General features: G+C 40.3%; 1 protein-coding gene across 1 annotated transcript; it reads right to left on the reverse strand.

Annotated features, from left to right (window-relative positions):
- Positions 1-6,748: 6,748 nt before the first annotated feature.
- RCVRN (recoverin) lies at positions 6,749-10,018 on the reverse strand. The gene is made up of 3 exons (XM_056550345.1): positions 9,512-10,018; positions 8,199-8,310; positions 6,749-7,511 (listed from the first exon to the last, which is right to left on the reverse strand). Exons 1-3 carry the CDS (start codon positions 9,890-9,892, stop codon positions 7,396-7,398), a joined length of 609 nt encoding a protein of 202 aa, XP_056406320.1. The 5' UTR covers positions 9,893-10,018; the 3' UTR covers positions 6,749-7,395.
- Between the last annotated feature and the right edge of the window lie 6,621 nt (positions 10,019-16,639).

The following is a 16,639-nucleotide window of genomic DNA, read 5'->3' on the forward strand; positions in this document are numbered from 1 at the left end:
TAACTCTTGGTGTACAGGATGATAACACTTGGGGTACAGGATGATAACACTCGGGGTACAGGATGATAACACTTGGGGTACAGGATGATAACACTCGGGGTACAGGATGATAACACTTGGGGTACAGGATGATAACACTTGGGGTACAGGATAATAACACTCGGGGTACAGGATGATAACACTTGGGGTACATGATGATAACACTTGGGGTACAGGATGATAACACTTGGGGTACAGGATGATAACACTTGGGGTACAGGATGATAACACTTGGGGTACAGGATAATAACACTCGGGGTACAGGATGATAACACTTGGGGTACATGATGATAACACTTGGGGTACAGGATGATAACACTTGGGGTACAGGATGATAACACTCGGGGTACAGGATGATGACACTTGGGGTACAGGATGATAACACTTGGGGTACAGGATGATAACTCTTGGTGTACAGGATGATAACACTTGGGGTACAGGATGATAACACTCGGGGTACAGGATGATAACACTTGGGGTACAGGATGATGACACTTGGGGTACAGGATGATAACACTTGGGGTACAGGATGATAACACTTGGGGTACAGGATAATAACACTTGGGGTGCAGGATGATGACACTTGGGGTACAGCATTATAACACTTGGAGTACAGGATGATAACACTTGGGGTACAGGATGATAACACTCGGGGTACAGGATGATAACACTTGGGGTACAGGATGATAACAATTGGGCTACAGGAAGATGACACTTGGGGTACAGGATGATGACACTTGGGGTACAGGATGATGACACTTGGGGTACAGGATGATAACACTTGGTACAGGATGGTAACACTTGGGGTACAGGATGATAACACTTGGTACAGGATGATAACACTTGGGGTACAGGATGATAACACTTGGTACAAGATGATAACACTTGGGGTACAGGATGATAACACTTGGGGTACAGGATGATAACAATTGGGGTACAGGATGATAACACTCGGGGTACAGGATGATAACACTCGGGGTACAGGATGATAACACTTGGGGTACAGGATGATGACATTTGGGGTACAGGATAATAACACTTGGGGTACAGGGTGATAACACTTGGGGAACAGGATAATGACACTTGGGGTACAGGATGATAACACTTGGGGTACAGGATGATAACAATTGGGGTGCAGGATAATAACACTTGGGGTACAGGATAATAACACTTGGGGTGTAGGGTGATGACACTTGGGGTACTGGATGATAACACTCGGGGTACAGGATGATGACACTTGGGGTACAGGATAATAACACTTGGGGTACAGGATGAGAACACTCGGGGTACAGGATGATAACACTCGGGGTACAGGATGATAACACTTGGGGTACAGGATAACACTCTGGGTACAGGATGATAACACTTGGGGTACAGGATAATAACACTTGGGGTACAGGATGATAACACTTGGGGTACAGGATAATAACACTTGGGGTACAGGATAATAACACTTGGGGTACAGGATGATAACACTTGGGGTACAGGATAATAACACTTGGGGTACAGGATGATAACACTTGGTGTACAGGATGATAACACTCGGGGTACAGGATGATAACACTTGGGGTACAGGATAATAACACTTGGGGTACAGGATGATAACACTTGGGGTACAGGATAATAACACTTGGGGTACAGGATGATAACACTTGGTGTACAGGATGATAACACTCGGGGTACAGGATGATAACACTTGGGGTACAGGATAATAACACTCTGGATACAAGATAATAACACTTGGGGTACAGGATGATAACACTCTGGGTACAGGATAATAACACTTGGTGTACAGGATGATAACACTTGGGATACAGGATGATAACACTTGGGGTACAGGATGATAACACTTGGGGTACAGGATGATAACACTTGGGGTGCAGGATGATAACACTTGGTGTACAGGATGATAACACTTGGGGTACAGAATGATAACACTTGGGGTACAGGATGATAACACTTGGGGTGCAGGATGATAACACTTGGTGTACAGGATGATAACACTCGGGGTACAGGATGATAACACTTGGGGTACAGGATAATAACACTTGGGGTACAGGATGATGACATTTGGGGTACAGGATAATAAAACTTGGGGTACAGGGTGATAACACTTGGGGAACAGGATGATAACAATTGGGGTGCAGGATAATAACACTTGGGGTACAGGATGATAACAATTGGGGTGCAGGATAATAACCCTTGGGGTACAGGATAATAACACTTGGGGTACAGGATGATGACACTTGGGGTACAGGATGATAACACTTGGGGTACAGGATGATGACACTTGGGGTACAGGATGATGACACTTGGGGTACAGGATAACAACACTTGGGGTACAGGATAATAACACTTGGGGTACAGGATGATAACACTTGGGGTACAGGATAATAACACTTGGGGTACAGGATGATAACACTTGGTGTACATGATGATAACACTCTGGGTACAGGATAATAACACTTGGGGTACAGGATGATAACTCTTGGTGTACAGGATGATAACACTTGGGGTACAGGATGATAACACTTGGGGTGCAGGATGATAACACTTGGTGTACAGGATAATAACACTTGGGGTACAGGATGATAACACTTGGGGTACAGGATAATAACACTTGGGGTACAGGATGATAACACTTGGGGTACAGGATGATAACACTTGGGGTACAGGATGATAACACTCGGGGTACAGGATGATGACACTTGGGGTACAGGATGATAACACTCGGGGTACAGGATGATGACATTTGGGGTACAGGATAATAAAACTTGGGGTACAGGGTGATAACACTTGGGGAACAGGATGATAACAATTGGGGTGCAGGATAATAACACTTGGGGTACAGGATGATAACACTCAAGGTACAGGATGATGACACTTGGGGTACAGGATAACAACACTTGGGGTACAGGATGATGACACTTGGGGTACAGGATGATGACACTTGGGGTACAGGATAACAACACTTGGGGTACAGGATAATAACACTTGGGGTACAGGATGATAACACTTGGGATACAGGATAATAGGATAATAACACTCAGGGTACAGGATGATAACACTTGGGGTACAGGATAATAGGATAATAACACTCAGGGTACAGGATGATAACACTTGGGGTACAGGATGACAACACTTGGGGTACAGGATGATAACACTTGGGATACAGGATAATAGGATAATAACACTCAGGGTACAGGATGATAACACTTGGGGTACAGGATGATAACACTTGGGGTACAGGATGATAACACTTGGGGTACAGGATGATAACACTTGGGGTACAGGATAATAACACTTGTGGTACAGGATGATAACACTCAAGGTACAGGATGATGACACTTGGGGTACAGAATAATAACACTCGGGGTACAGGATAATAACACTTGTGGTACAGGATGATAACACTCAAGGTACAGGATGATGACACTTGGGGTACAGAATAATAACACTCGGGGTACAGGATAATAACACTTTGGGTACAGGATGATAACACTTGGGGTACAGGATGATAACACTTGGGGTACAGGATGATAACACTTGGGGAACAGGATAATAACACGGTAGATAAAGACAATAGGAGTTCAGCCTCCCTCTCTGTGTAGATAGAGAAGACAATAGGAGCTCAGCCTCCCATCCCTGTAGATAGAAAAGCTTATAGGAGCTCAGCCTCCCTTCCCTGTAAATAGAGAAGACAATAGGAGCTCAGCCTCCCTCTCCCTGTAAATAGAGAAGACAATGGGAGCTCAGCCTCCCTCTCCCTGTAAATAGAGAAGACAATAGGAGCCACATAATAATGTACAAAAAATGAAAAGTAAAAAATGGCAATAAAAAAATAGAAACAGGTTAGAAAAGAAGAATATGTTTCAATATCCATGTCTAATCCGTAAAAAAAAAAAAATCTAGGCTGTTCAGACAGCAAAATTTCCATGTTGAATTCCACCGGAAATTCTGCCATAATTTATTGTACATTTACTTTCATTGGGATTCGGCTGTCCCATTTCCATAGCGCAATTTCAGCAATGGGCATTTCGCAATATAGTCTTACAGTTTTGCAGATTTTTGCGGCAGAATCCTATTGAAGTCAATAGGGGTTGAATTTTGGTGAAATACTAACGCAATTCTGCCAAAATGTTGTCGGAAATCCCTAATTTTGTGTTTCATTTAGCAAACTTTGCTTAAAGGGGTATTCCAGACAAAAATATTTTATCCCCTATCCTTTGGACCCCCCGCGATCTCCCTGCAGCACCCACATTCTATGCGGGGACTGCGTCCCTAGTTTCGGAAACCTCCAGGTTTCCGGGACTGGGGACGTGCCGTCACGCCACGCCCCCTCCATTCATGTCTATAGGAGGGGGCGTGATGTCCGTCACGCCCCCTCCTATAGACATGAATGGAGGGGGCGTGGCGTGACGTCACGTCCCCAGTCCCGGAAAACCCGGAGGTTTCCGAAACTAGAGACGCAGGTATTTGCCCTGAATACCCCTTTAACGGAATTTGTGCGGAATTGTGGAAATTCTGGCTTGTGGACAAAAGGATAATCTCTCTAAAAAAGACTAAACCCAGGATTTTCCCTACAACGTAAAAAAAAAAAAGTCTCTGTCCCAGGGTCACTGTTACAGAATTTCTGATTGGTTTAAAAATAATATTACAATTAGCTCCACCCCAAGTGGGAAGGATTTAAAGGGGATGTCCAGTGCCCCCATTCAGGACCCTCATCTAACACCCTGAGTACAGAAAAGCTACAAAGAGTATTACTATTATCCTGAAGGACCCGGTGTGTGTCTGGATTACATGGACAGCCTATCAATTACAATGGAGGTGTAATACTCCATTTATCCTGTGGTGGCGCTGTAGTGGAACTGAACTCTTGCTCCCTGGCAGAAATCTTCTTTATAGTATTAATAAAAATGATAAACAAAGTAAAAATCAAGATAAACATTGAGAAACTTTTGAAAATGCAAAAGTTTTAGAAAGTTTGAAACTAAAAGAATGTTTTTGTTTTAACAGAAGAATAAATCTAATGTAACGTTTTCTTTCCTTCCTAAACTTTTAAATAAATGGGAAAATATTAAGTTAGGAAAAGAAAGACCTGACGGAATGATTGAAGGAGTTGAAGACGATTCCGACTCCCCCAATGTGCGGAGTTCTATCGCCCTATTCATTAAGGAGGAAAAATGTCAAGAAATATAGAGAAAGCAAAGAGAAATAACTCCGCAAAATGTTCTGAAGTGTCTCAGCAAGATCAAGGCTGAGAAATCTCCTTGTGCTATGACATACACCCACGGGCGCTAAGGGAGCTAAGAGCATTAAAAGATCAGATCTTAAACACCAAGATTCTTCTCAATTAGGCAACAACCATGAGGCCTAAGGGATAGATTTAAGTTATAGTCTGGATCTAACTCATATAGTGGGAATCTGACTCCTAAAGTGGGAATCTAAGTCCTATAGGTGGAATCTAACTCCTATATATATGGAATCTAACTCCTATAGATGAAATCTAACTACTAAAGGGGTAATATAACTCCTATAGATTAAATCTAACGCCTATAGATGGAATCTAACTTCTAAAGGTGAAAAATAACTCCTATAGATGGAATCTAACACCTATAGATGGAATCTAACTCCTATAGATAGAATCTAACTCCTATAGATGGAATCTAACACCTATAGATGGAATCTAACTCCTAAAGGTGAAATTTAACTCCTATAAATGGAATCTAATGCCTATAGATGGATTCTAACTCCTATAGATGGAATCTAACGCCTATAGATGGAATCTGATGCCTATAGATGGAATCTAACTCCTAAAGGTGGAATTTAACTCCTATAGATGGCATTTAACTCCTATAGATGAAATCTAATGCCTGGAATCTAACTCGTAAAGGTGGAATCTAACACCTATAGATGGAATCTAACTCGTAAAGGTGGAATATAACTCCTATAGATGGAATCTAACACCTATAGATGGAATCTAACTCCTAAAGGTGAAATATAACTCCTATAGATGAAATTTAATGCCTATAGATGGAATCTAACTCCTAAAGGTGAAATATAACTCCTATAGATGGAATTTAACGCCTATAGATGGAATCTAACTCCTAAAGGTGAAATATAACTCCTATAGATGGAATTTAACGCCTATAGATGGAATCTAACTCCTATATATGAAATCTAACGCCTGGAATCTAACTCCTAAAGGTGGAATCTAACTCCTATAGATGGAATCTAACGCCTATAGATGGAATCTAACTCGTAAAGGTGAAATCTAACTCCTATAGATGGAATCTAACTCCTAAAGGTGGAATATAACTCCTATAGATGGAATTTAACTCCTAAAGGTGGAATCTAACTCCTATAGATGGAATTTAACTCCTAAAGGTGGAATTTAACTCCTATAGATGAATCTAACTCCTATAGATGGAATTTAACACCTATAGATCAAATCTGAGTCCTATTGATGGAATCTAACTGATATAGTGGGAATCTAACTAGATTCATTAGGATAGATAGATGCATTAAAAGGTACGCAAAACTGTGATAGTAAAGGAGTAAAATAAAACTAGTGGAATGGACACCATACATTGGGGCGGTCTGCTAAATGGGAAATCATTTATGATTCTTAAAGCTCAGCAGATTCTACCATGACCATCAAGCACATAAAATGACAAATTTTAATTAAAACATTTTAATTTAGTTAGTATGATTTCCATACAATTACAGTTTTGTTCTGCCAATCCTTTTTTATTTTCACAAAACAAATCTGTTGCCAATTGATCTCCATTATATACCGATTTTATAACCTTTTTTTTTTGTAATTGTAATTTTTCTTCTTCAAATTTCAACTTTTTCCTTCAATTTTAGCACTCCCCCCCCCCCCCCAATGTTCTTCATGTTGATATATACTGTAGATTCTTCTTGCCTAGGATTATTGTGTTTGATACTTACATTTTACCACTAAAATATTTACAAAAAAATCTAATTCTAATGCACTTTTTTTGTTTTTTACTAATAAGCAAAAAAAAAAAAAATTGTTGCAGTAGAGAAATTTTTTGGGGGAATTTTTTCTTTTTATTTATGCTTCATGTCTTCAGGACCTTCTTTCCATTCTGGATACAATAAGCTTAGGGAGTGACCTTCAGAGTATAAGAAGACTACTGATGTAATCCACAGATTATTGGTTAACCTAATTACAATACAGAGGGTGCAGCGGGACACGCGTATTACCACTCGGTTAAGGGACGGTTAAGGAGTTTCCGCTTAGTCCGCGTCTTCCTGAGGTCGATGGAAATGAGAATGGGGGTGTAGAAATGTCTCACAGTCTTTGACCTAGGGGGTGGGGCCCAGAAGTTACTGTTTCTTATCTTTTAGTTTTTCCTTGACTTTTTGGGGTTCATACTGGATCAAGCGTAGGATTTCTTTATTATTCATGATCCCCTGAATAAATTCCCCTTCTGTGAGTTTATCTGTGAATAGAAAATACATGAACTATATCAGTCGTTGGGCTCAAAGGTCTACAGGCCTCAATAAACTGTCCAAGTTGACTCCACCATCTTTGGGTAAATGATATGAAATGATCAAAACAAGACATTTCTCCAAAGATGGATTGTATAGACGGCAATTGTGACATGTCTTTAGGGCCTCCACCTTCGCCTTCATGTGCTTGGGGCCTTGGGGACATAGAGTTTCTCAATCATCCATCTGTTGTTGCATACTGTTATTAGAAGGCATCGGCACTCTTACATGACATTCCTATAGCACTTGTGTAGACCATTGAAAAAAGGGCGAGCACACTATAACGTGCTACCATTGTAGTGGACAATTCACTGTGTCCAGTTGTCTTCCAAGGGTATCAGAGCCCATGGGGCAATCCTGTATTCTTACCATTCCATTTTAACAGCTAATGATCACATTGTGGTCATCCCTAGTTGACTTTTCAGTGGACCATTAATTCAGTGGACCATTAATGGGCCAAAACAGCCAACTCAAGAGAAGAGAAGATGTTCTGATTAATGTGTCAATAGCTGAAACTTCTATATGGAAATGTTCTGTGTTATCTGATAGATGAGATGTCATGTGACTACTAAATGGGAATGATATCACTTGTGTCATGTGACCTCAAAGGGGAGGAACATCTACGGCATAAAAATTACCATCATCTTTCTTGCCAAAGAAGTCCCATATTTTATTTGTCCTCTTCTCCGGAGTGCTTTCATCGTCTGGAAGATGTTTTTGGTCTTCTGCATTTATCATTCTGAATATTGACTGGGAAAAAAATAAATAAATAGCGTTTATGTTAAAATAGATGACTCTATATAGATGATTGCTAAATCTAAAATAATATTTAAAAAAAAGTTTTATAAACAAAATCAATAACCTAAAGTTAGATCTTGGAAAACAAATAGATACAAATTTAAAGTAATAATAATAATGATAATTTATCATTATAATTTTTATACTAAGCTGCAAAACCTAAACTCTCAACCAATGTAAATGAACATTAGAACAAAGTATTAGAAATGTAATAAAAACTTATTAAAACTTATTAAACTCAAAGTAAATTGACAACAACATCAATTTTATGACTAAATACTTTGATTTATCCACATTTAGATTTCTACAAACTAGATACATTTAAATAGTCTTTCTAAAAGTATTTAAATTTAATTCAAATCAATTTATTTTAATTAGAGTCCATAAAATGTGCAATACAATGTCTATATTTTAGCTAAAGGAACACTTTATGAGCTGATTAGAATTTTACTTTGTCTCTATAGACTTTCTTAATTAGAACCAAATTTACTCTTGAAGATTTCATTTTTTTCCTCCAATAAAATGTAATTTTTATTTAAAAAAAAAAAGTCCCCAGCAGCAGAAGGTTTTATAAAATTCCACTTCATAATATTCAGAGGACTTTAGGACTATGGAATTTAACTAAAAAAAAAAATTTAAAAAATCTAATTAAAATGGCAATAAACTCTTCCATGAATATATAAAGCTTCTTAGACATTCTAGGACATATTTGACGGGTCGTCCTCCTTGTCCTGCCAGATATACTACAGATGTCATGGAGTAATTAACTCCGTTCCCTAAAGCCGATCACATGTCTATGGCCACCAACAGCCGTAATATATTATCCCTGACTTACTGGCCATTTATATATTTTACACTTTTACTATTAACCCACTATGCATTTTTTGTTTTTCAGTGTTTTTAAGATTTACCTATTAGACAAAAAAATTATTCATTTCTTAAAGTCAAAATTATTATTATAATTTATTTTGATAATTGAACACCAAGGTCTGTAGGATCTTAATGTACTATAGACCCAATGTGTAGAGAACATTTTGTCCAGGCCCTTTGTTCACTTTGGGGGTTACTGGGGTCTACAGGATCCTTGTATTCAGTATATGTGACATCAAGACTACTTCTGATGGTGCTAAGAAATGAAGAGAAAACACTGTACCGTGATAATTTCGAGGACTTCTGGTTTACTGATTGTCCCGTTTCCATCCACATCGTACAAGGAGAAAGCCCACTCGAGTTTTTGGTTCGTCTTCCCGGAGGAGGTCATATGAAGGGCGATCATGTATTCCTTAAAGTCCAATGTCCCGTCATTGTTGGCATCAAAGCTCCTGAAGACATGGTGGGCATACGCTTTTGGATCGGCATCTGGAAAGAACTTGGAGTAGATGCTTTCGAACTGCTTTTTGGAAATCTTCCCACTCGGACACTCCTTCAAGAAAGACTGATACCAAGTGCACAGCTCCTCCTGAGTGAATTTGGTGTTCAGCTGAAGTTCGTCCAGAATCTCTTTAGATAGGGCACCACTTTTGCTATTGCCCATGATGAGGGAAGAAAATTGTAGTGGTTTTCTAATGTCCTACAATGCTAAAACACAAGGAGGTAATGAGGAGAAGCTTCTGCCTTCCTCTAAATCCAGATAAGGCTTGTTGGGATTACTGAGGTTTAGACGTCATGCAGACAATGATGTTCACTTTGTGACATTGCATGACTTCAAAACTGCAATTAAGGTAATGAACAAAGCGCGTTAACTACGTGACATAAGTCCAACCCACTAACCATACTATGATGTCAATAGGTGGGGAGGGGGGGGATGACATAGAGTGCAGTGGTTTATGGGCCCTAATCCAAAGCGATCATGATGAAATCTGACTATAAGATGGTCCCTTCATTCTCTTCTCATAACATGTTTGATCGTTCTCCTCTCCCAACATGCCTGATCCCTCTCTTATCCTAACATGCCGATCCCTCTTCTCCTAACATGCCTGATCCCTCTCTTATCCTAACATGCCGATCCCTCTTCTCCTAACATGCCTGATCCCTCTCTTATCCTAACATGCCGATCCCTCTTCTCCTAACATGCCTGATCCCTCTCCTCTCCGACATCTGCCATCTAAGAAGAGTCAGGAGGCCTCATACACATTAGAAAGTCCTCCATCCCCTCAAACCCATGCTCAGTCACCCACCTCAGTTGGTGATTGAGTGACCAGGTAGGTCCTGTAAGGACAATTCATCTCAAGGAGCAACAGAAAGCAGTGGTGACTGGGAGCCATCAGGACAGCAGAAGTGGGAGATTCGGGGGAGTCAAGTAGTTTTCACTTTTAAAGCCCCATGAGTCATATTTAAGTGTTCGGGCCGCCACTGTGAGCTTAGCACGTTCTCTCCTGGCTCTGTCACTAAGACAGTCTCATAATACAGGTCAGTGAGACCGTCTCCTCAGACAGACACAGAGAGAGAGTAGAGAGACACATGGCAGAACGCTTTCCCCCATTCTAGTGATCGGTCAGGGTCTGATCACTGATGATAGACGATTCTACCAGTGACTGACTCATTGTTGGCCTCAGAAGTCCTCGGTGGAGGAGGATATCCATGGCTGGGATTCAGTAGCTTACCCCATTTAAGTTGCTGTAAATTAAATCATTGCCGGTCACCACTAAGCCACCAGTCTAAAAATAAGTCTATGTGCAATATAAATCCACTTACTATCTATGAAGCGATGGCCTCGTTGGGTGCAGAGCTCAAACATGAACCCGATAAGCTTCATAGAGAAGACACAAGATACCGAGCTTTATATTAATCACATATGTCATCCACAATGGACTCAAGAGCAGCTTTTGTTGTCTACACGTGAGATTGGTTTTCCTCAAGTTTAGAAAGAAACATATAGTAACTATCACATGACCTATGGGAGACTTTATAAAAATGGTGGCCATAGCTAGTAACATATAGTAACGTATAGACAATCATGGCCATACAGCTTATACTGGACTTTAGGTGTTCCTGACAAACCCTCAAAGACGTTGGGGTGTCTGGTAATACTTTAAAGGGGTACTCCCCCCTAAACATCTTATCCCCTATCCGAAGGATAGGGAATAAGATGTCTGATCGCGGGGGTCCTGCAGTTGGGGATTCCCGCGATCTCCATGCTGCACCCTGCATTCATTTAGAGCATTGGGTGCAGTGCTAGCTCATGACGTCATGGCCACGTCCTGCTCGTGACATCATGGCCACGCCCCTCAATGCAAGTCTATGGAAGGGGGTGTGACAGCTGTCATGCCCCCTTCCATAGACTTACATTGAGGGGGCGTTGCCATGATGTCACAAGCGGGGCATGATAGTGACGTCATGGGCCTCTGGCCCTCATCGCCAGTCATCTGGCAAGGAGAGATGTTCGCTCCGTGCACCGGATGCCTGGGGTGGCGCAGCCGAGATCAGGGGGCTCCTCAGTGATCAAACATCTTATCCCCTATCCTTTGCATAGGTGATAAGATGTCTAGGGGCAGAGTACCCCTTTAAGACCCCAGAAGAAGATAGGATAATCTCAAGGTGATGCCCAATGTTACCACCCCGCTAGACATAAGGAAGCCCCACTAACATCCATCCAGCCTGGTCATGGCCCCGAAGGCCATGGAGGGAACATCTCGCCTCCTTCTTCTAAGACCTCTGGCCATGAAGAGGTGAACACCGCCGCGAGCAATCGAAAAAGCAATCGAAAAAGCACAAACAACGGAACACGTCTCCAGAATAATGGATGAAAATTTCTGATGGAAGGAAATTAAATAAAATTGTAACAATCATGGTGGTTGCGGAGTCAATCACAGCCTCGCGGGATCGTCTCGCTCTGCATCTGGGAACAATTGATTTGTTGATTGGCGCAAACAAAAAGTCTCCATTAAACCTATTCACAGGGGTGAGGAGACGCCTTCAGCTCCTCGGGTAGACTACAGTAAGTTCTCATCTTTCCATGATTGTCGCTCTTCAACAACGAGGGCTCCTCAACAATGGAAATGTTATAAATATAGAAATATTTGTGTATTGTAAGAAATAAAAGAACCTCTCAAACCAAAATAAAGTGTCGCCCTGCCCAACGGTAATGGACGTAATAAAAAATTTTGAACTCCATTTATTATCTTACATTAGTCGGGAGCCCTCCATACACAATAGATGGTCGGCTGGTTCCTAGGAAATCAGTGGGTTTAGCCAACACTTACTTATTGCGTATTACCAGCTTAAGCTTAAATACAGGAGGACTTAAAGGGGTATTCCAGTATCAGTATTTCAGTTGTATTTAAATGATCAACCGGAGATATATAACTTACTAATATATAGTGTGAACACTAATTGTACTGGCTTAAAGGGGTTGTGCGCTGCCCTGCAGTTCCGAGCTGCGCTCACAGCGTCCGGAAGTTCATTACTCCGAACGCTGTGTGTGGGCTTCCGTGTTCGCGGCCGCTGGGAGTGACATCACGCCCGCCCCCTCTACCAAAGTATATGGGAGGGGGCGGGCGAGACGTCACGAAGGGGCCGGGCGTGATGTCACACCCGACGGCCGCAAACACGGAAGCCCGCACACAGTGTTCGGAGTAAGGAACTTCCGGACGCTGTGAGCGGAGCTCCGAACTGCAGGGCAGCGCACAACCCCTTTAAGCATGTTTTTAAGTAATTTTTTCTCCTGAGGAAGTTGTGTAGTCTTCTCATTGGCATTTTTGTGTTGTCTCAGCAGCTCCCTGACTCCTCCAGCTTTTCTGTTAGGGAGTTGTGTAGTCTTCTCATCATTCGTGTGGTGTTGTCTTAGCAGCCCCCAAACATCTCTCTCTCTCTCTCTATCCCTGAGACAATTTATCATCCTCTGCTTTCTCAGGGCGTGTGTCTGGATCTTGTCTCTGAGCTTTAGCCCCTCCCCCTGAGTAATGTCATCACCTCTGAAAAGCCCCTACAGCTTAAGCCACCATCTCCCTGCCATATACACATATATATATTTTTACTGGGACATTAAGGGAAGATAAGGTGTGGTTACAGCATGCTGCCTTGTGCTAAACAATTCCACAGGCAGAGGAGCAGACAGGGAATTAATACAGCAGGTGCTGAAAACTGTTCTGCTTTGTAGAGAAAATGTGATGTAACAGCTCTGGACAGGGAACTTGTAGGGGAGAAGGCAGGGTGGGAGGGCTGTGATAAAGAGCTGAGGGAAAACAATGCATTCTGGGAATTGTAGTACTGAGCATCCAGGAAGTACAAGACTAAAACCCGAAAAACAAATAGAATCCAGGTGGCTTATCAACTAGGACAAATAGGTAAACAATGCTATATGCTACTGCAGTATTTTTTGTCTTTTTTTTTTTTTTTTTTACCTGACATCAGAGTTGCCCTTTAAAGAGGAAATCACTAAACCCCTCCCTAAAAACATGGGGTCCAATTCTGTCCTAATAAATCTATACTTGTCCTACAATCCTACTTGTTGATCTTACCTGCACTCTCATGACTTCAGCCTTGTCTGCAGTTACAATCTTCACCACTAGGGACCAATGACTCCAAGGCCTAAATTCCCTCTCCCCCACTCGCTTTACACTGCAGATCTACTCCGATTAACCAGCAGAAGCCCTCCATAGCCTCCGCCATATATTCAGACATTCTAGATGATCAGAATCTGTACATATAATCAAGTATAACACAACTAGTCTGGATATATATATATATATATGTGATGAAAACGTTTTGAGTTGTGGGTGATGGGAATGCGCCCCGTATACCATGTCGCCGGGGTGCGATTACACGGTGGCGCTCATCACTACTGACGGCTCCATGATGATCATCTTCACACACAAGAACCTGCAATGTAATCCGCTTAGATCTCCCAGTGCACACGGACTAAGCCGCAGCCTAGGTGGATTAACCCGCCATCTGCGCTCTGAGGTCAAATGCTCACACAATGCCGACTGTCAGATGACCCATTTACAATTAGTTCTGCAAATTAGATCTATTTACAAGAATTGGCTCATTATCCGGATCTAACTACTCTACCTGCCATGAGGGAGGAAGATTACATAAAGGACTCCAGACACAGCCAGTCACATGATACAGAATAACTAGTGTAATACTGCCCTCTATGTGCAAGGATATAACTGCTATAATACTGTTCCTATATACAAGAATATAACTACTATAATACTGCTCCTATATACAAGAATATAACTACTATAATACTGCTCCTATATACAAGAATATAACTACTATAATACTGCTCCTATATACAAGAATATATCTACTATAATACTGCTCCTATATACAAGAATATATCTACTATAATACTGCTCCTATATACAAGAATATAACTACTATAATACTGCTCCTATATACAAGAATATATCTACTATAATACTGCTCCTATATACAAGAATATATCTACTATAATACTGCTCCTGTATACAAGAATATAACTACTATAATACTGCTCCTATATACAAGAATATAACTACTATAATACTGCCTCCTATATACAAGAATATAACTACTATAATACTGCTCCTGTATACAAGAATATAACTACTATAATACTGCTCCTGTATACAAGAATATAACTACTATAATACTGCTCCTATGTACAAGAATATAACTACTATAATACTGCTCCTATATACAAGAATATAACTACTATAATACTGCCCCTATATACAAGAATATAACTACTATAATACTGCTCCTATATACAAGAAAATAACTACTATAATACTGCTCCTATATACAAGAATATAACTACTATAATACTGCTCCTATATACAAGAATATAACTACTATAATACTGCTCCTATATACAAGAATATAACTGCTATAATACTGCTCCTATATAGAAGAATATAACTACTATAATACTGCTCCTATATACAAGAATTTAACTACTATAATACTGCCCCTATATACAAGAATATAACTACTATAATACTGCTCCTATATACAAGAATATAACTACTATAATACTGCTCCTATATACAAGAATATAACTACTATAATACTGCTCCTATATACAAGAATAGAACTACTATAATACTGCTCCTATATACAAGAATATATCTACTATAATACTGCTCCTATATACAAGGATATAACTACTATAATACTGCTCCTATATACAAGAATATAACTACTATAATACTGCTCCTATATACAAGAATATAACTACTATAATGCTGCCTCCTATATACAAGAATATAACTACTATAATACTGCCCCTATATACAAGAATATAACTACTATAATACTGCTCCTATATACAATACTGCTCCCTATATACAAGAATATAACTACTATAATACTGCTCCTATATACAAGAATATAACTACTATAATACTGTGCCCTATATACAAGAATATAACTACTATAATACTGCCTCCTATATACAAGAATATAACTACTATAATACTGCCTCCTATATACAAGAATATAACTACTATAATACTGCTCCTATATACAAGAATATAACTACTATAATACTGCTCCTATATACAAGAATATAACTACTATAATACTGCTCCTATATACAAGAATATAACTACTATAATACTGCCCCCTATATACAAGAATATAACTACTATAATACTGCTCCTGTATACAAGAATATATCTACTATAATACTGCTCCTATATACAAGAATATAACTACTATAATACTGCTCCTATATACAAGAATATAACTACTATAATACTGCTCCCTATATACAAGAATATAACTACTATAATACTGTCCCCTATATACAAGAATATAACTGCTATAATACTGCTCCTATATACAAGAATATAACTACTATAATACTGCATCCTATATACAATGATCCTTTGTATTGTAATGACTATAGACCACAGGGGGCAGTAGGCTTTCTTGTCCTGCACACTATGTCCTGTACGGTTATGTATTCACACACACAGGCGGTTATAATTTTCTTTATTTTGTGTTCAATGTACAAACAATTTACAAAACCTTAAATTTAAATAAAAAAACCTGACAAATATTTACACATTAATGCTGCTGTTTATTACAGGGTTAATACTGTACAGATATCAGTCCTGTTAAAAGGACTACAAGATCAGACAGAGGAAGAGGCTGTTGTAGATGAGCCCAGGCCGAACTGAGGCTGTTGGTGGGGCACGGCTGGACCTAAGGCTGTTGGTGGGGCACGGCTGGACGTAAGGCTGTTGGTGGGGCACGACTGGACCTGAGGCTGTTGGTGGGGCACGGCTAGACCTGAGGCTGTTGGTGGGGCCTGGGCTGACCTAAGGCTGTTGGTGGGGCACGGCCG

The sequence above is a fragment of the Hyla sarda genome, chromosome 13 (genome assembly GCF_029499605.1).
Source record: "Hyla sarda isolate aHylSar1 chromosome 13, aHylSar1.hap1, whole genome shotgun sequence".
In the NCBI taxonomy this organism is placed as follows: Eukaryota; Metazoa; Chordata; class Amphibia; order Anura; family Hylidae; genus Hyla; species Hyla sarda.

What these genes read in the sequence shown, in the direction of transcription:
- RCVRN (XM_056550345.1), bottom strand. Translation starts at nt 9,892, where the DNA reads ATGGGCAATAGCAAAAGTGGTGCCCTATCTAAAGAGATTCTGGACGAA. An exon ending in AAGTCCTCGAAATTATCACG is followed by an intron (nt 8,311 to 9,511) that starts GTACAGTGTTTT and finishes TTTTTTTCCCAG; the next exon opens with TCAATATTCAGAATGATAAA. An exon ending in CTTTGGCAAGAAAGATGATG is followed by an intron (nt 7,512 to 8,198) that starts GTAATTTTTATG and finishes TTCTATTCACAG; the next exon opens with ATAAACTCACAGAAGGGGAA.